A 19,814-nucleotide genomic window follows, 5' to 3' on the forward strand; every position below is an offset into this window, starting at 1 on the left:
GGGATTGCTGGGTCGTATGGTAGTTCTATTTTTAGTTTTTTAAGGAACCTCCATAGTGTTCTCCATAGTGGCTGTATCAATTTACATTCCCACCAACAGTGCAAGCAGAACAGAACAGAACTTTTCTCCACACCCTCTCCAGCATTTATTTTTTCTAGATTTTCTGATGATGGCCATTCTGACCGGTGTGAGATGATATCTCATTGTAGTTTTGATTTGCATTTCTCTAATGATTAATAATGTTGAGCATTCTTTCATGTGTTTGTTGGCAATCAGTATGTCTTCAATGGAGAAATGTCTATTTAGGTCTTCTGCCCGTTTTTGGATTGGGTTGTTTGTTTTTTTGTTATTGAGCTGCATGAGCTACTTGTAAATCTTGGAGATTAATCCTTTGTCAGTTGCTTCATTTGCAAATATTTTCTCCCATTCTGAGGGTTGTCTTTTGGTCTTGTTTATGGTTTCCTTTGCTGTGCAAAAGCTTTTAAGTTTCATTAGGTCCCATTTGTTTATTTTTGTTTTTATTTCCATTTCTCTAGGAGCTGGGTCAAAAAGGATTTTGCTGTGATTTATGTCATAGAGTGTTCTGCCTATGTTTTCCTCTAAGAGTTTGATTGTGTCTGGCCTTACATTTACGTCTTTAATCCATTTTGAGTTTATTTTTGTGTATGGTGTTAGGGAGTGTTCTAATTTAATACTTTTACATGTACCTGTCCAGTTTTCCCAACACCACTTATTGAAGAAGTTGTCTTTTCTCCACTGTATATGCTTGCCTCCTTTATCAAAGATAAGGTGACCATATGTGTGTGGGTTTATCTCTGGGCTTTCTATCCAGTTCCATTGACCTATGTTTCTGTTTTTGTGCCAGTACCAAACTGTCTTGATTACTGTGGCTTGTAGTATAGTCTGAAGTCAGGGAGCCTGATTCCTCCAGCTCCATTTTTCGTTCTCAAGATTGCTTTGGCTATTCAGGGTCTTTTGTGTTTCCATACAAATTGTGACATTTTTTGTTCTAGTTCTGTGAAAAATGCCAGTGGTAGTTTGATAGGGATTGCATTGAATCTGTAGATTGCTTTGGGCAGTAGAATCATTTTCGCAATGTTGATTCTTCCAATCCAAGAACATGGTATATCTTTCCATCTATTTGTATCATCTTTAATTTCTTTCATCAGTGTCTTATAATTTTCTGCATACAGGTCTTTTGTCTCCTTAGGTAGGTTTATTCCTAGATATTTTATTCTTTTTGTTGTAGTGGTAAATGGGAGTGTTTTCTTAATTTCACTTTCAGATTTTTCATCATTAGTGTATAGGAATGCAAGAGATTTCTGGGCATTAACTTTGTATCCTGCTACTTTACCAAATTCATTGATTAGCTCTAGTAGTTTTCTGGTGACATCTTTAGGATTCTCTATGTATAGTATCATGTCATCTGCAAACAGTGACAGCTTTACTTCTTCTTTTCCGATTTGGATTCCTTTTATTTCTTTTTCTTCTCTGATTGCTGTGGCTAACACTTCTAAAACTATGTTGAATAATAGTGGTGAGAGTGGGCATCCTTGTCTTTTTCCTGATCTTAGTGGAAATGGTTTCAGTTTTTCACCATTGAGGACAATGTTGGCTGTGGGTTTGTCATATATGGCCTTTATTATGTTGAGGAAAGTTCCCTCTATGCCTACTTTCTGCAGGGCTTTTATCATAAATGGATGTTGAATTTTGTTGAAAGTTTTCTCTGCATCTATTGAGATGATCATATGGTTTTTCTCCTTCAGTTTGTTAATATGTTGTATCACGTTGATTGATTTGCGTATATTGAAGAATCCTTGCATTCCTGGGATAAACCCCAGTTGATCATGGTGTATGATCCTTTTAATGTGCTGTTGGATTCTGTTTGCTAGTATTTTGTTGAGGATTTTTTCATCTATGTTCATCAGTGATATTGGCCTGTAGTGTTCTTTCTTTGTGACATCTTTGTCTGGTTTTGGTATCAGGGTGATGGTGGCCTCGTAGAATGAGTTGGTGAGTGTTACTCCCTCTGCAATATTTTGGAAGAGTTTGAGAAGGATAAGTGTTAAATATTCTCTAAATGTTTGATAGAATTCACCTGTGAAGCCATCTGGTCCTGGGCTTTTGTTTGTTGGAAGATCTTTAACCACAGTTTCAGTTTCAGTGCTTGTGATTGGTCTGTTCATATTTTCTGTTTCTTCCTGCTTCAGGCTCGGCAGGTTGTGCATTTCTAAGAATTTGTTCATTTCTTCCAGGTTGTCCATTTTATTGGCATAGAGTTGCTAGTAGTAATCTCTCATGATCGTTTGTATTTCTGCAGTGTCAGTTGTTACTTCTTTTTCATTTCTAATTCTATTGATTTGAGTCTTCTCCCTTTTTTTCTTGATGAGTCTGGCTAATGGTTTATCAATTTTGTTTATCTTCTCAAAGAACCACCTTTTAGTTTTATTGATCTTTGCTATTGTTCCCTTCATTTCTTTTTCATTTATTTCTGATCTGATCTTTATGATTTCTTTCCTTCTGCTAACTTTGGGGTTTTTTTGTTCTTCTTTCTCTAATTGCTTTAGGTGCACGGTTAGGTTGTTTATTCGAGATGTTTCCTGTTTTCTTGAGTTAGGCTTGTATTGCTATAAACTTCCCTCTTAGAACTGCTTTTGCTGCATCCCATAGGTTTTGGGTCATCGTGTCTCCATTGTCATTTGTTTCTAGGTATTTTTTGATTTCCCCTTTGATTTCTTCAGTGCTCACTTTGTTATTAAGTAGTGTATTGTGTAGCCTCCATGTTTTTGTATTTTTTACAGATCTTTTCCTGTAATTGATATATAGTCTCATAGTGTTGTGGTCAGAAAAGATACTTGATACGATTTCAATTTTCTTAAATTTACCAAGGCTTGATTTGTGACCCAAGATATGATGTATCCTAGAGAATGTTCCATGAGCACTTGACAAAAATGTGTATTCTGTTGTTTTTGGGTTGACTGTCCTATAAATATCAATTAAGTCCATCTTTTTTAATGTATCATTTAAAGCTTGTGTTTCCTTATTTATTTTCATTTTGGATGATCTGTCCATTGGTGAAAGTGTGGTGTTAAAGTCCCCCACTATGATTGTGTTACTGTTGATTTCCCCTTTTATGGCTGTTAGTATTTGCCTTATGTATTGAGGTGCTCCTATGTTGGGTGCATAAATATTCACAATTGTTATATATTCTTCTTGAATCGATCCCTTTGATCATTATATAGAGTCCTTCTTTGTCTCTTGTAATAGTCTTTATTTTAAAGTCTATTTTGTCTCATATGAGAATTGCTACTCCAGCGTTCTTTTGATTTCCATTTGCATGGAATATCTTTTTCCATCCCCTCACTTTCAGTCTGTATGTGTCCCTAGGTCTGAAGTGGGTCTCTAGTAGACAGCATATATATGGGTCTTGTTGTTGTATCCATTCATCCAGTCTGTGTCTTTTGGTGGAAGCATTTAATACATTTACTTTTAAGGTAATTATCGATATGTATGTTCCTATTCCCATTTTCTTAAATGGTTTGGGTTTGTTGTTGTAAGTGTTTTCCTTCTCTTGTGTTTCCTGCCTAGAGAAGTTCCTTTAGCATTTGTTGTAAAGCTGGTTTGGTGGTGCTGAACTCTCTTAGCTTTTGCTTGTCTGTAAAGGTTTTAATTCCTCCATCAAATCTGAATGAGATCCTTGCTGGGTAGAGTAATCTTGGTTGTAGGTTTTTCTCCTTCATCACTTTAAATATGTTCTGCCACTCCCTTCTGGCTTGCAGAGTTGCTGCTGAAATATCAGCTGTTAACCTTATGGGGATTCCCTTGTGTGTTATTTGTTGTTTTTCCCTGCTGCTTTTAATATGTTTTCTTTATATTTAATTTTTGATAGTTTGATTAATATGTGTCTTGGCGTGTTTCTCCTTGAATTTATCCTGTATGGGACTCTGTGCTTCCAGGACTTGATTAACTATTTCCTTTCCCATATTAGGGAAGTTTTCAACTATAATCTCTTCAAATATTTTCTCAGTCCCTTTCTTTTTCTCTTCTTCTTCTGGGAACCCTATAATTCAAATGTTGGTGTGTTTAATGTTGTCCCAGAGGTCTCTGAGACTGTCGTCAGTTCTTTTCATTCTTTTTTCTTTATTCTGCTATGCAGTAGATATTTCCACTATTTTATCTTCCAGGTCACTTATCCGTTCTTCTGCCTCAGTTATTCTGCTATTTTTCCCTTCTAGAGTATTTTTAATTTCATTTATTGTGTTTTTCATCATTGCTTGGTTCCTCTTTAGTTCTTCTAGGTCTTTGTTAAATGTTTCTTGCATTTTGTCTATTCTATTTCCAAGATTTTGGATCATCTTTACTATCATTATTCTGAATTCTTTTTCAGGTAGACTGCCTATTTCCTCTTCATTTATTAGGTCTGGTGTGTTTTTACCTTGCTCCTTCATGTGCTGTGTGTTTTTCTGTCTTCTCATTTTGCTTATCTTACTGTGTTTGGGGTCTCCTTTTTGCAGGCTGCAGATTTGTAGTTCCTGTTGTTTTTGGTATCTGTCCCCAGTGGCTAAGGTTGGTTCAGTGGGTGTGTAGGCTTCCTGGTGGAGGGGACTAGTGCCTGTGTTCTGGTGGATGAGGCTGGATCTTATCTTTCTGGTGGGCAGGTCCACGTCTGGTGGTGTGTTTTGGGGTGTCTGTGGCCTTACTATGATTTTAGGCAGCCTCTCTGCTAATGAATGGGGCTGTGTTCCTGTCTTGCTAGTTGTTTGGCATAGGGTGTCCAGCACTATAGCTTCGTGGTCGTTGAGTGAAGCTGGGTCTTGGTGTTGAGATGGAGATCTCTGGGAGATTTTCATCATTTGGTATTACGTGGAGCTGGGAGGTCTCTTGTGGACCCGTGTCCTGAAGTTGGCTCTCCCACCTCAGAGCCACAGCCCTGATGCCTGGCTGGAGCACCAAGAGCCTTTCATCCACATGTCTCAGAATAAAAGGGAGAAAAAATAGAAAGAAAAAAAAGAAAGAGGATAAAATAAAATAAAGATAAAATAAAATAAAGTTATTGAAATAAAAAAATAAAAAATAATTAGTAAGAAAAAAAGAAAAAAAAATTTTTTAAGTAAAAAAAAAAAACAAACAAAAAAACCCCCCAAAAAACGGACGGACAGAACCCTAGGACAAATGGTGAAAGCAAAGCTATACAGACAAAATCTCACACAGAAGCATACACATACACACTCTCAAAAAGAGGAAAAGGGGAAAAAATAATATATCTTGCTCCCAAAGTCCACCTCCTTAATTTGGGATGATTCGTTGTCTATTCAGGTATCCCACAGATGCAGGTACATCAGGTTGTTTGTGGACCTTTAATCCGCTGCTTCTGAGGCTGCTGGGAGAAATTTCCCTTTCTCTTCTTTGTTCGCACAGCTCCTGCGTTTCAGCTTTCGATTTGGACCCGCCTCTGCATGTAGGTCGCCTGAGGGCATCTGTTCTTTGCTCAGACAGGCCGGGGTTAAAGGAGCAGCTGATTAGGGGGCTCTGGCTCACTCAGGCCGGGGGGATGGAGGAGTACAGATGCGGGGCAAGCCTGCGGCGGCAGAGGCCGGCGTGACATTGCAGCAGCCTGAGGCGTGCCGTGCGTTCTCCCGGGGAAGTTGTCCCTGGATCACAGGAGCCTGGCCGTGGCTGGCTGCACAGGCTCCCAGGAGGGGCGGTGTGGATAGTGACCTGTGCTTGCACACAGGCTTCTTGGTGGCGGCAGCAGCAGCCTTAGCATTTCATGCCCGTCTCTGGGGTCTGCGCTGATAGCCGTGGCTCGCGCCCGTCTCTGGAGCTCGTTTAGGCGGCGCTCTGAATCCCCTCTCCTTGTGCGCCACGAAACAAAGAGGCAAGAAAAGGTCTCTTGCCTCTTCGGCAGCTGCAGACTTTTTCCCGGGCTCCCTCCCAGCTATCTGTGGTGCACTAGCCCCTTCAGGCTGTGTTCATGCTGCCAACCCCAGTCCTCTCCCTGCGATCCGACCTCTGAAGCCCGAGCCTCAGCTCCCAGCCCCCGCCCGCCCCGGCGGGTGAGCAGACAAGCCTCTCGGGCTGGTGAGTGCTGGTCGGCACCGCTCCTCTGTGCAGGAATCTCTCTGCTTTGCCCTCCGCACCCCTGTTGCTGCACTCTCCTCCATGGCTCAGAAGCTTCCCCCCTCTGCCACCCGCAGTTTCTGCCCGCGAAGGGGCTTCCTAGTGTGTGGAAACCTTTCCTCCTTCACAGCTCCCTCCCACTGGTGCAGGTCCCGTCCCTATTCTTTTGTCTCTGTTGTTTCTTTTTTCTTTTGCCCTACCCAGGTACGTGGGGAGTTTCTTGCCTTTTGGGAGGTCTGACATCTTCTGCCATCGTTCAGTGGGTGTTCTATAGGAGCAGTTCCACGTGTAGAAGTATTTCTGATGTATCTGTGTTGAGGAAGGTGATCTCCACGTCTTACTCTTCCGCCATCTTCTCCTCCCCAGCCAAACGTTTAAATACCTTATGACCCAGTAATTCTATTTGTGAGGTGAAATATGAGTACCTATATCCAACAAAAGACATGTACAAAAATGACCATAGAAACCTTATTTGTAATAGCCAAAACACAGAAAAATGTCCATTTACAGTAGAATTGTTAAATAAATTATGGTATAGTCATACAATGGGGTACTCTGCAATAAAAAAGAACACATGATTGATATGCACAATCTGATGAATCTCAGAGATGTGATGTTGGGTGAGGAAAACAGACACAAAAGAGTGGGTACTATATGGCTCCGTTTGTATGACGTTCAAAAACAGGCAAGACCAATGTCGGGTGAATCAGAATAGAGGTTATGTTTGGAAGGGAATTTCGACTGGAAGGGGAACATAGAAACCTCCTGGGATGCTGGAAATGTTATACATCTTGATCTGGGTGGAGGATTACAAGTGTGATGTGTATGTAAAAGTTCATCAAGCCTAAGATTTATATACTTTAATGTAAATTATACTCTTAATTTAAAACAGGTGATAAGAGTGCCAAGAAAAGTACAATTTAAGTGCTATAGGACAGCAGTCCCCAACCTTTTTGGCACCAGGGACTGGTTTTGTGGAAGACAGTTTTTCCACGGACCAGGGGTGGGTGGGGGTGGTGGGGATGGTTCGGGCGGTAATGCGAGCGATGGTGAGCGGCAGATGAAGCTTCACTCGCTCACCTGCCACTCACCTCCTGCTGTGCAGCCCAGTTCCTAACAGGCCACAGGTCGGTACTGGTCCACGGCCTGGGGGTTGGGGATCCCTGCTATAGGAGCTCAGAAGAGGGAGTAATGCTTTTACTTGGGAGAATCAATGAAGGCTTCTTGGAAGGAGTGATATTTGAACCACGGTGCATTTTGAATATGGTAGAAGATGGGTCAGAACTTTCCAGTTAGGGAACAGAGTGAGCAAAGTCACAGAGCTGGGAAAACATCGTACTTTTAGGGTAAATGATGAGTGGTCCCATCAGAAAGGCTCTTGGAGTACATGAATGGAGCTGTGAGTCAAGGTAGATCAGATTGTACATCAGATTGTAGATCTGATCAAATTAGATCAGATTGTAGAGGGCTTTGTTTTGTAGCATAGACATTGATACCACAGAAACCTTCTGAATGGAGCTGTAGTGTGACCAGAACTTCAGGAGGATTAGATGATAAATTATAGGGGGGAGAGAGGGGGACTTGGGTTATCAACCTGGAACCTTTATAATATCTACGCCTGAGGTTGTAAGACCTGAGCCAAGGTGACAGCACTGGGCAGCATGGAAGGGTGAGGGTGAATTCGACAAGCTGAAATGACCAAACTTGACATTAAGCAGGTTGTGAGGCATGCTAGGAGAAGGTCAAAGATGAACCTGTTCATCAGCTGAGGGTGAGCAAGAAGTTGGAAAGACAGGTTTGAAGCAATAGTGCTGAGTTTAATTATAAATATGCTTAGTGGAATATGGAGAGAAAGAGATACAGAGGGAGGAGAAGAAGGAGGTGGAGGAGGAGGAGACAGAGGGAGGGAAAGCAGAGGAAGGGGAAGGGCAAGGAGAAGGAGAAAAAAACGTTAGAAGTGAGGGCCTAGATCTTGGGGAAAGAGAAAAACTTGTCATTGTGCATGTGATGGTTAATTTTATGTCAATCTGAGTGAGCCATGAGTTGTTCTTGTAGCATATGGCATGGACACTTATAAATAATAATGTATAAAGCTAAGAGTATTCACAGTTCACTGAAAGCTACCTTGAGACTGTAGCACTAAAACTCCTTCCTCATGCTGTGTTAACACAAAACCCCAACCTCGGTGACTTAGGACAGTCATTTCTTGCTTTTGTTGCATATTGGCTGCAGATCACTGCAAGTCTTCCCATACCACTGCCTACTCTGAAGGAGCAGCTCTTGTCTGGGACATGCTTTCTCCTGGAAGAGGGAAAAGCAAGAGATTTATGGGAAACACTCAATGGTTCTTAAAATTCTGCTCAGACATGACAGTTGCCTGGTCTGTTTGCATGCTATTGACCCAAGCAAGTCACGTGACCAAGCCCAGTGGAGGTGCCTCTTCCTCCCAAGGCAGACACCTGCTGCCAGGCACAAGAGGTGCAAATATTTGGAAACAAGAATACAGCCTACCACAATGCTTCCCTCAGCTTTCTATTTAAATCTGTCAAACTATAACCAATAAAATAGATCTGTCTATGAAACATTATTCCAGCCTTTTCCTCTTATGGTCTAGAGCAGGGGTCCCCAATCCCTGGGCCATGGACCCGTACTTGTCTGTGGCCTGTTAGGAACCGGGCCACACAGCAGGAAGTGAGTGGCGGGCGAGCGAGCAAAGCTTCATCTGCCGCTCCCCATCTCTCCCCCTCGCTCACATTACTGCCAGAACCATTACCCTCCTCTTCCGTGGAAAAATTGTCTTCCACGAAACCGGTCCCTGGTGCCAAAAAGGTTGGGGACCGCTGGTCTAGAGTGTATATTCAAATGCATTTTGAAAATTACATAGACTGCTTACAAATGAGTTAGGAAATTACTTTGGAAAAAAGAAGATGGATTTGGCTCTTCTGTTGCAAATTTCCTTGCAAATTTTTTTAGTGCATGTGGTGGTTAATTTTATGTGTCAATTTGAGTGGGCCGTGAATTGCCCAGATTAAATATTGCTTCTGGGTGTGTCTGTGAGGGTGTTTCCAGATGGGATTGTAACAGGGAAGAGCCAATTTTGACTCCATGTTGGATCTGTTTCTTTGACTTCAGACTTTGCTTTTCGTTGCTTTTGTTACTGTAATCCCACATAATGGCCTGCTTCAGGAACCCTACCCACGTGTGAATGGCTGCAAGAAAGAAGAAATTACACATCCCCTCCCTGAGGCTGGCCATTCCAGGAGATGTTTTGCAAGGCCGTTGGCCCTTTTTACTTCCTCCCTGCCTCTCCCTCTCTGTTCTGCCTTTTTACTTTACTTCCCTCTCTAATTCTATAAAAGAAACTGGCATCCAGACCCTGATAAGATAGTGTTCTGAGAGGACCCTAGTCTGCCATCTTCTCAGTCTGCCGGCTTTCCGAATAAAGTCGCTAGTCCTTACCTCAATACCTCATCTCCTGATTTATTTGCCTGTTGGCAGTGAGCGGAGCGAGCTTGGCCTCGGTAACAGGATTAACATTTGGATCGGTGGACTCTGTAGATTGCCCCCTCCAGTGTGGTTGGACACATCCATCCCTTGAAGGTCTGAATAAAACAAAAGGCAGAGGAAGGAGGAATTTGCCCCCTTTTTCCTGCCTCACTGGGGAGCTGGGATGTCTCATCCCATCTTCTTCTGCCCTTGGACTGAAGGACCTAGATCATTGACTCACCTGGTCTCAGGTCTTTAGACTAGGACTGAATTACACCACCAGTTCTCCTGGGCCTTCAGCTTGCAGACAGCAGATCTTGGGACTTCTCAGCCTCCATAATTTCTTGAGCCAGTTCCTTATAATAAATCTCCATTTGTATCTATATCCATATCTGTATCTTCTATTGGTTCTGTTTCTCTGGAGAACCCTGACTAATACAGTGTAGCAGCAGAGGAGATAAAGAAGACCCTGGAAAAACTAAGAAGAATGAAGTTACAGAAGAAATGAAGATTTTGTTTACTCCTTTGGAGCTTTCCTGTACTTGTTTTAATTTGGTTTATTTATACATTTGTAATATTCTAAATCTATGGCATATGGCATACACACTTATAAATAATGTGTTAAAAGCTGAGAATTTTCACAGTTCACTGAAAGCTGTCTTGAGAATGTAGCTCTAAGACTCCTTCCTCCCCCCCTGGGCCTGAACCTCTGGCAAGTAGACAGAGTTAAGTTTGTTAAAGCTGTTTGTGTCCAGAGGCTTGTCACCAAGTCCCCCAAGCCTCCATAAACTGGGCCAGTATTTGAGTGACTTAGAGCCTTTCTTCTTTTTGGTCCAATTAATTAGCTAATCTTTGAAATGTTGTCTCTGGATGCTACAGCAGAACTGGGCATGAGGGAACTTCTTGGGGGCAGAGACAAGAAGGCTCTGGGGGCAAAAACTCTCCTCCTTTTTTGCCCCCAGTGCTAACACAGAAAACACAAAACTAAAAAACACCACCCCCCAACTCACTTCTGTTGAAGGTGTTCTGTCCAATTAGCCTAGATTTTTTAACATGAAGCACAGAGCAGCTTCTCTGCAGGGATCTCATTTGCTGGTGTTCTTGGTGCTTTCACAGTGGAGGAGAGAACAGGGTTGGGGCACTTTCCCTAAGATGAGTGCCTTGTCACCTAGCAACCCACACCTTTCCCCAGCCACTTGGTGAGGTATTGTGTTAGAATGGCTAAACATTTCCCAAAAGGTGGTATGAGGAATTCATTTTTAACGTAGTGAGGCTCCCAGGGAAAGGACCTACTAAATGTGACAGGGGATGGAGGTGTGCTCCCTCAGGTCTGGAGATGGAAAAGCAGAGAGAAGTTGTGTCTGTGGTGTTGTGGGAGATTCCTGCTTTCTCCTGGCTCCCACTTCTTGGGATGTCCTGAGGTCACTTTTTCAAGGAGACCCCACTCCAGTACCAGGTGTCGGCAACTCCTACTGTGTAGCTACATTTGAGAAGGACCTGGCATCACCCCTGGCTTATAGCACAGAGGGCTTATCATGGTCCTGGGGGCCCAGGACACCAATGAGGAAGCCAGGCAGGAGCTGCTTCAGAGTCTAGGACGAAGGCCACATGGCAGAGACCAGCTACAGGAGCTGCCTGGGCTGTGCATCACCACGGAGCCATTGCTCATGCCAGCACCTTTGGCAAGAAGAGTCTGCAGGCCACCCTGAGACCCTGCTGGATAAATACAGACCTGTGGGGAGGGAGCTGAGGTTTCAGAAACTATTCAGATAAGGGTTTAAGGGGAAATGAAGGTTAAACTGTCCATACCGTCTCCACAGTCCTACTCTGGCTCAGGGCCTGAGAAACACTTGCTGTGGCTGCCTCCACAGACCTCACTCTGCTGTGGTCCTGGAGGCTGAGGGTTTGGACAATGGCCTGATGGGGAGTTGGAGGCAGGAACTCGACCACGGGTTTGACCACCACTATCATCCATTCTTAATCAGGACACTTAACTCTCTTGGGCATCATGAAAATAGAAATTATGGGGACATAGGTGGAGAGCTACTTGAGCTTTTTAGAAGAAAGATTTTATGTCAACTGTCTATATTGCTAGTCACCTTGTTATTTCTTGGACTTGATTTCTAAATACTTCAAAGGAAAGGATATTAACAAAGCACATGAAAGGACTTTCTTTCTGGAACCATTTTTGCTTACTGTAGCCACAAAGTCAAATTATACTTTAAAAATTTACCAGGTAGCTTGATATCTGGTCTGTTGCATATATTTTATTGTTCTATTACCACAGCACCAGCCAATTACTTCCCATAACTGCTTTCTAACATACAGTTTGCCTTGTTCTTAAAATACCTAGTGGTGATTTACTTATTTACATATTTATATATGTGGGGGCTGTTGATGTATTATATCTATAACTCATCTTCTACTTGCCTAGTCTAAGTATCAATATTATTTTTCAATACTCGAACTGAATATTTTTCACTAACCATTATTCCAATTTCTAAATCTTTTTTTCTGCTGCATCTTATCTGCTTTCAAACATATCTAATGAACTCTTAATTTTAATTATATTTGTTTCAATTCTAGAATTTCCATTCAGTTCTTTTAAAAAATTGTTTATAGAATCTAGTTTTCTCATTGTGTCATTTAGTTCCTTAAACATATCATAGTTACTTTAAAATCCTTGTCCAATAGTTCCAGTAGGTGGATCACATATGGATTTGTTTCTTTTTGTTTGTTTTGTTTTTGGTCATTTGGTCTTGTCTCTTGGCATGCCTGTAGTTTTTGAGTGAATGTTGGACAATATATGTAAAATAGTGTAGAGATGTTGGATGATATTATCTTCCTCTGGAGAGGATTTGATTTTTTTTGCTGGCTGGTAGTAGATGCAGATCACCTTGATCCAATTAGGACTGAGATAGTTTAAGGCTAGGTTTGTGAGGGTTGGTCTACTTCCAGTTTGCCTTTATTTCCAGTGTTCAGGGTTTTCAGCTGAAGGCTTTAGTTATTTACCAAGACTCCTCCTCAGCTTTGTGAATCTACTGAAAACTCTGCTTAGTTTTTTACCTCTTAGCAGCTGCTTTCTCCTGAATGTCTTGCCCCTGAGCAGCTTAGGATTCAGCAAATGCCTCAGAATAAAATCTATTCACAATGTCAGACTTACTTCTCTTTTGTTCCCTTTTCTCTGGAAAATTTGCCCCTCGAGTCCTGGCTGCCTTTTGTATCTCTGAACTACAGTTTTTGTTTTCCAACCTCAGTGAAACTGCTGCAAGCTCTGGGCCACGACACTCTGCTTCTGCCAAATGCCTGAGAGGAAAACACAGTGGGAAGTGCTTGCTCATCTCAGTGCATCTCTTTTCTTTTAGGTTCTGGCCCCTCAAGTGCTGCCTGCCTTTGTTCACCTTGACTGATCTCTGATATCTTCAAAGAGCTGTTAAAAAATTTACCCAAATTTTACATTGTTTAAATTTTGCAGTGGTCTCGATACAACTGTGGAAGGTGGGCGATTTAGTGTGATATAAGCTTACTTCATCATAGTTGGAAGCTGAGGTCTTAATCTTGAGTTTTTTATTTCAATGGTCACATTTTCCCCTGAGATATTCTATTTGGTTGTTTCTCAAATCAGCATCATCTTTTTTTGATAATATTCTGTTTCTATCTCGTGTTTTCTATTCTTTATTATTTTAATCATTTGAAATATACTTATTTTATAGTTTATATCCTATTAAGTTATCTGAAATTCTCAGGGGTTTATTTATTTATTTATTTTATTGGAGTAAAATTGCTTTACAATGTTGTGTTAGTTTCTGCTGTACAACAAAGTGAATCAGCTATATGTATACCTATATCCCCTCCCTCTTGGACCTCCCTCCCACCCTCCCATGCCACTCATCTAGGACGTCACAGAGCACTGAGCTGAGCTCCCTGTGCTCTACAGAAGGTTCCCCCTAGTTATCTGTTTTACACATGATAGTGTATTTATGTCAAACCTAATCTCCCAATTCATCCCACCCTCCCCTACCCCACTTTGTCCACATGTTCGTTCTCTACATCTACATCTCTATTCCTGCCCTACAAATAGGTTCCTCTATATTATTTTCTAGATTCCACATATATGCATTAATATACGATCTTTATTTTTCTCTTTCTGGATTACTTCACTCTGTATGACAGACTCTAGGTCCATCCACATCTCTACAAATGACCCAATTTTGTTCCTTTTTATGGCTGAGTAATGTTCCATATGTATATATGTACCACAGCCTCTTTATCCATTCACCTATTGTTGGACATTTAGGTTGTTTCCATATCCTGGCTACTGTAAATAGTGCTGCAATGAACATTGGGGTACATGTCTCTTTTTGAATTATGGTTTTCTCAGGGTATATGCCCAGTAGTGGGATTGCTGGGTCATATGGTAGTTCTATTTTTAGTTTTTTAAGGAACCTCCATACTGTTCTCCATAGTGGCTGTATCAATTTACATTCCCACCAACAGTGCAAAAGGGTTCCTGTTTCTCCACACCCTCTCCAGCATTTATTGTTTGTAGATTTTTTTGTTGATGGCCATTCTGACAAGTGTGAGGTGATACCTCATAGTTTTGATTTGCATTTCTCTAATAATTAGTGATGTTGAGCAGCTTTTCATGTGCCTCTTGGCCATCTGTATGTCTTCTTTGGTAAAATGTCTATTTAGGTCTTCTGACCATTTTTTAATTGGGTTGTTTGTTTTTTTGACATTGAGCTCCATGAGCTGTTTGTATATTTTGGAGATTAATCCTTTGTCCGTTGCTTCATTTGCAAATATTTTCTCCCATTCTGAGGGTTGTCTTTTCATCTTGTTTATGGTTTCCCTTGCTCTGCAAAAGCTTTTAAGTTTAATTAGGTCCCATTTGTTTATTTTTGTTTTTATTTCCATTACTGTAGGAGGTGGATCAAAAAAGATCTTGCTGTGGTTTATGTCAAAGTGTGTTTTCCTCTCAGAGTTTTATAGTGTCTGGTCTTATATTTAGGTCTTTAATCCATTTGGAGTTTATTTTTGTGTATGGAGTTAGGTAGTGTTCTAATTTCATTTTTTTACATGTAGCTCTCCAGTTTTAACAGCACCACTTATTGAAGAGGCTGTCTTTTCTCCACTGTATGTTCTTGCTTCCTTTGTCATAAATTAGGTGACCATATGTGTGTGGGTTTATCTCTGGGCTTTCTATCCTGTACCATTGATCTATATTTCTGTTTTTGTACCAGTACCATACTGTCTTGATTACTGTAGCTTTGAAGTATAGTTTTATTTTATATTATCTGCTGATTCAGTTTGCATTTGCTTCTGCCAGATACCTCAAGAGGGTACTAACAGCTGAGAACCAATTTTTATGTTAATTTCTTGGTTTGGGATGTCTTAAGCCATACAGCTATTGCATATTTGAATTCCAAATGTAAGTGAGCAGAGAGACATGGTTGCAAAATATGAAGGGAGAGATTTTTTTTCTCCATTTTGTTTACTTGTGAGTGACTGTTTCTTGGGTCATATTTTCACTTAAGATATGGACTGCATATAGGATTCTGACTTTAGGTGTTTATATTAGTTCCAACTCTCCACATTACATGGCCTCAAGTTCTTGGCTGCTGTGAGTTCTGAGTTGCTCGGGCTGCTGAGACATCAGCACCTATTGCTCCCTCTGATTTTCAGTTTTCTTTTTGTATAATCCCAAAGGATTTGCCTCATTTTCTTGGGGGTTCAGCTGTGTTATATGTGAAGAGACTTACATACTTTATTCAACATTTCTGGGTGTTTTTTTAGGCAAAGGTTTTCAAGTTGTCTGATTTTTCATAATTTCAGAAATGAAAATCTTAACTGACATAATTTACATTGCTGGTTTACAGTAAAACTTGTTAAGTGTTATCTATTATTAAATACCATCATCAACATTATTTCCACATATATATAAAATGTGAACATTTGGATTATAATATATATAGTATATTATAAATATAAAGATATAATATATATGCATGTAATAGATTATATATAGTATATAATAGATTATAAAGCTTTGTGATAACTCCTCTGTGAACTGGGTATATGGTTACTGGATATAGTACAATGTAGATCATGCTACTAAAACACAATGAAATCTGGCCTATTGAAATAGTTGGAAGCACATCACCCTTCTCTCAATTACATGTTTCTCTGTCTTTAAAACCTTTGTTTTAAAACTCCGATTTTCTTAGTGAAATTAGAAAATGTTGTGACTTTGAAGCTTTTGAACATTGAAAGATATATCTCTGGGAGTGTATATTTATGTGTGAATCACTTCACATTCACTCATATATATTATTTATATTTGGATTTTAAAATTTTATATTTGCATGAAATTGTATATCCTTTTTTCCTTTTGTAGGAGGATACTTCATCAAGACTTGAAATCAAAGAATATATTTCTGAAAAATAATCTACTTAAAATTGGTAAGATTTTAAGAAATATGTATTCTATGAGAGAGTATATTCTAGATGTTATTAATATATCAAATTGGAGTATAAAGTACCTAAAAGTGTTAGAATAATCATTGGTTTATTCAAACTTACTAAATTTTTGTTCTTGATTGGTTGTGCTCAACAACAAAAAACCCAATTATTTTGTTTCTGATTATCTGATATAAACTGAGGTATAAAACATTTGCTACATATTAGATAGATTCAACAAATATCTTCTGAGTTCCTATTCCATGCCATGCACTAACCATTAATAAATGATTAGACTTGTTTTACTAGTTTGATTACTACAGTTTTCCCACTCCCCCACTTATTTTATCACAAGCAATTAGCAGTTATCACAGATAATTAAAATATTGATAGAGTTAGTTCTCCTTTAGAACTGTACCTACACTCATAACAGCTACTGGATTGTTTGATCTTATGTAGGTGTTCTTAGAGGGGGAAACATAAAAGCATGCAACTAATTAGGCAAGTATACCGAAGCTGATAGATTCAAATTTTTATAGTCATGTTCTTGAAAAGTCTCAGGTTTTTTGTTTAAAATTTCTTTATTGTAAATGAAGAACAAACTCTCCCCCCTCAGATAAAATTACAAGTCATTATATTCAGTGCTTCCAGAATCATTCTGTTTGTTGTTATTCAGACTTGAAATAGCTTTTTGTTTCAAGTTGCTGGTTTTCCATAATTCGAGAAAAAACGTTTTAGCTTACATAATTCACTTTCCTGTCTTCAAAGTCTTCTTTCTCCTATAAGGCTTTTATTTTTAAAGCTATTCACCAGTATTGTATAATTTAAAATGTGTGACTTTTCTTTCCCTTTAAAATGGTATGAATCATTGCATATTAAAATTGTCAAATTAGACAGTTGTTAATTTCCAGCACAGTACTGATTTTTGTGTTTTAAAGTATTCATAAAAATTATTATTTCAAGGGGATTTTGGAGTTTCTCGACTCTTAATGGGATCCTGTGATCTAGCCACCACTTTAACTGGAACTCCCCATTATATGAGCCCGGAGGCTCTGAAACACCAAGGCTATGACACAAAGTCGGATATCTGGTGAGTGTGCATGGGCTGGTCCAGGCGCCTTATTCATTTGCTACCCTGAGAGATGGTGCATTTTGTTTTTAGGCTCATTTACTTACTACGTACACTCACTTTATCCCTTTTAAATATTAGTTATTCTGTGAGCAGTGTAAAAGAAGGTCTTTTGGATTAGAAACTTGATATATCCCATTACATTGATTTCAAAAATTCTCTTTATTCATAGATTAACTGGTTGGTTTAGATTTTTTCTTCTTGAACCACGAGGGAAAGTTCCTAATGTATTATAAACATTAAATTTTGATATGTTTCTGCTAGTCTATTACATAAAGCATTTGTAATTCTAAACACTGTGCTTTATTTTTTTTTAAGGTTAACTTCCACCTCTGTGGGGAATATATAGCTTACCTTTAATTTTTGTCTTCTGGTTGCTTTTAAGAATTTTTACTAAAGATATTAGCCTTAAGGATCAACTTAAATTAAAAAAATTCTGGGTTTTTGCTGATAGATACATTTGAGATTTCTCAGCTTCTTTGAGTTCTGTTCCAAAGGAATTTCTCCTTCCTCTTTGGGGAACCAGTTTAAATCTCAGTGCAAGAAGCCATGTGGAAAATTGTATTCTGTTGATAGCAATAGATCCTAATTGGGGAAAATTTCCTTTCCTTTGAAGAGGAATCTTATATAATTTTCAACTTGTTAAGGGTTGAAAGGACAATTTAGCTGAGAACTTGTTAATTAAGTAAATAATTATTGTATGCAAATCAACTAAAGTAGTTCTGAGCTTTCAAAGATGAGCAGTGTGAAATATTGTGCCCACTTCATTCTTCTAAAGAAGATAAAGTAGAAAGTTACCTTTTCTCTGGTTAGGGAAAAATAAGCACAGCAGGGGTTATGCCTTGGGATTTTCAACAAGGTCATTACTCCTGTTCTTGCTGTGGTCCCTCCCAAGTGGGAGAGAACACTGTCACGATTAAGTCTGGCTGGGGCAGATCCCTATCCATCCTGCCCCTTCAATCACTCTTGGTATTATACATTTCTAGGTTCTTCAGTGGTTTTTTTCATTGTTAACTAGTTTCCTCCCTGGTGGTCTTTTCCAATTCACCTATCATCTTTTCTCAATCACAACCTTCCCTGATTCCCTCCAAAAACAAAAACCAAAACCAGAAAAAACCCACAAATATATGTTCAGATGAATGAGTTTCTTTACACTTTGCTTTATTGAACATCTACTATTTGCCCATGGCTGTTCAATAGCCCTTAGGGTATAAAATCAAAAGTGATAGGATTCCTGACCCTCAGGAAAAATCTTCTTGCTCTTTTTGCTGTACCTTTCTCCAGTTAGAGAAAAACTAATCTTGGACTTTGGATTGAATTTTAGTTACATACCTAAATCTCTCTTCACACTTATTTTTATTATTATTATGGACATTTTAAAATAGATTTAAATATAAAATTTCTTCATAATTAAGTTTACATGGTATCTCAGGAAGATGTTACATCATGTCATTTGAATGAAGAGTAAATTAATTTTATGAAGCTCATCATTTAAGTCTTGGAGTTACGTATAGCAAGAAAGTTGACTCCTTTTGACAGGTGTCTATATTTGCTTGCCAAATCAGATGGACGTCACCTAGAAAACCGAGGCAAAGGAGCCCACAGAGAGGAGGGCATAGAGTCTTTTGTTTCAGTTGTGTCTGTCTTACTTCTTTAAAAAAAAAAAAAACCAAAAACATAAAACAAAAAACTGTTTCTAGTATTGCATGAAGAATCATAGGAATATCAGACAGTATTGCTATAATGTTTTAGGCTTACAAAAATGATATCTGACTCAGGCAAAACTTAAAAAAGCCAACACCTCCCAAATATAGAAATGCAGGAGAATTTTAATATATTTTTGCAAGCATTAGGTTAGCTCTCTTTGCAGAGATTACCAACTACTCAGCAAGTTCTAGGTAAGGATTCATCATCATCATGACCCCAAATAACCACCTTATTATGAATTTAGTAATTACCTTGGTTGTATCCAAATCAAAATGGGCTTATCTGGTAATGAAACGTCTATTGTTGAACCTAAAGTGGAAAGAATAACAGAGAAATATAAATTATAGTGGCAGATATATAAGTGTAGTGAGTCATCTTTGGGAGACACTCTTAGAAAATTTAGATTGAATCGGGTTGAGAATTTTTCCACTGAATCCACTGAACAGATGTGTAGCATCTGTTTACTGTGGAATATTGTCTTAGGATTGGAAACACTTATGAATAATTGACAGGTGTTTTGCTTTAGCACTAATGGCTGTATATATTTATTTATAATGCTTAAAGAAGAAGAATTGTTATAATACTAACTATATTTTCATCTGTTAATGCTCGCCCATATGTAACCTTATCCTCCTTCTGCAACCTGCTTAAAACTTTTGGGATTCATTTATTTATAGCAATCAAGTACAGGAAGTCCCTTTCTTAAAAGTGAGTTAGGATCTAAAAGTTTATAAACAATTATTTGGAAAGTTAGGATAATTAGGTTCACTGAGGACAATATTTTGAACATGGCTGATTTGTATAAGCTATTGCTGAACATTTTTTTCCCCCACAGGAAAAATGTAATATATGAGTTGGGTTCCTAGACTAGTTCTTTAAATTGGTTTAAACTATGAATAGTTAGATCTTATTA

At 39.1% G+C, this 19,814-nt stretch overlaps 1 protein-coding gene across 1 annotated transcript in view; it reads left to right on the top strand.

Annotated features, from left to right (window-relative positions):
- NEK11 (NIMA related kinase 11) overlaps positions 1 to 19,814 on the top strand; it is a 306,979-nt gene that overhangs the window by 70,582 nt on the left and 216,583 nt on the right. The window contains 2 exon segments of the mRNA XM_082459368.1: positions 16,004 to 16,068; positions 17,029 to 17,155. Coding sequence (XP_082315494.1) covers positions 16,004 to 16,068; positions 17,029 to 17,155 — 192 coding nt within the window.

This window comes from Balaenoptera physalus (assembly GCF_965194825.1).
Source record: "Balaenoptera physalus genome assembly, chromosome: 4".
In the NCBI taxonomy this organism is placed as follows: Eukaryota; Metazoa; Chordata; class Mammalia; order Artiodactyla; family Balaenopteridae; genus Balaenoptera; species Balaenoptera physalus.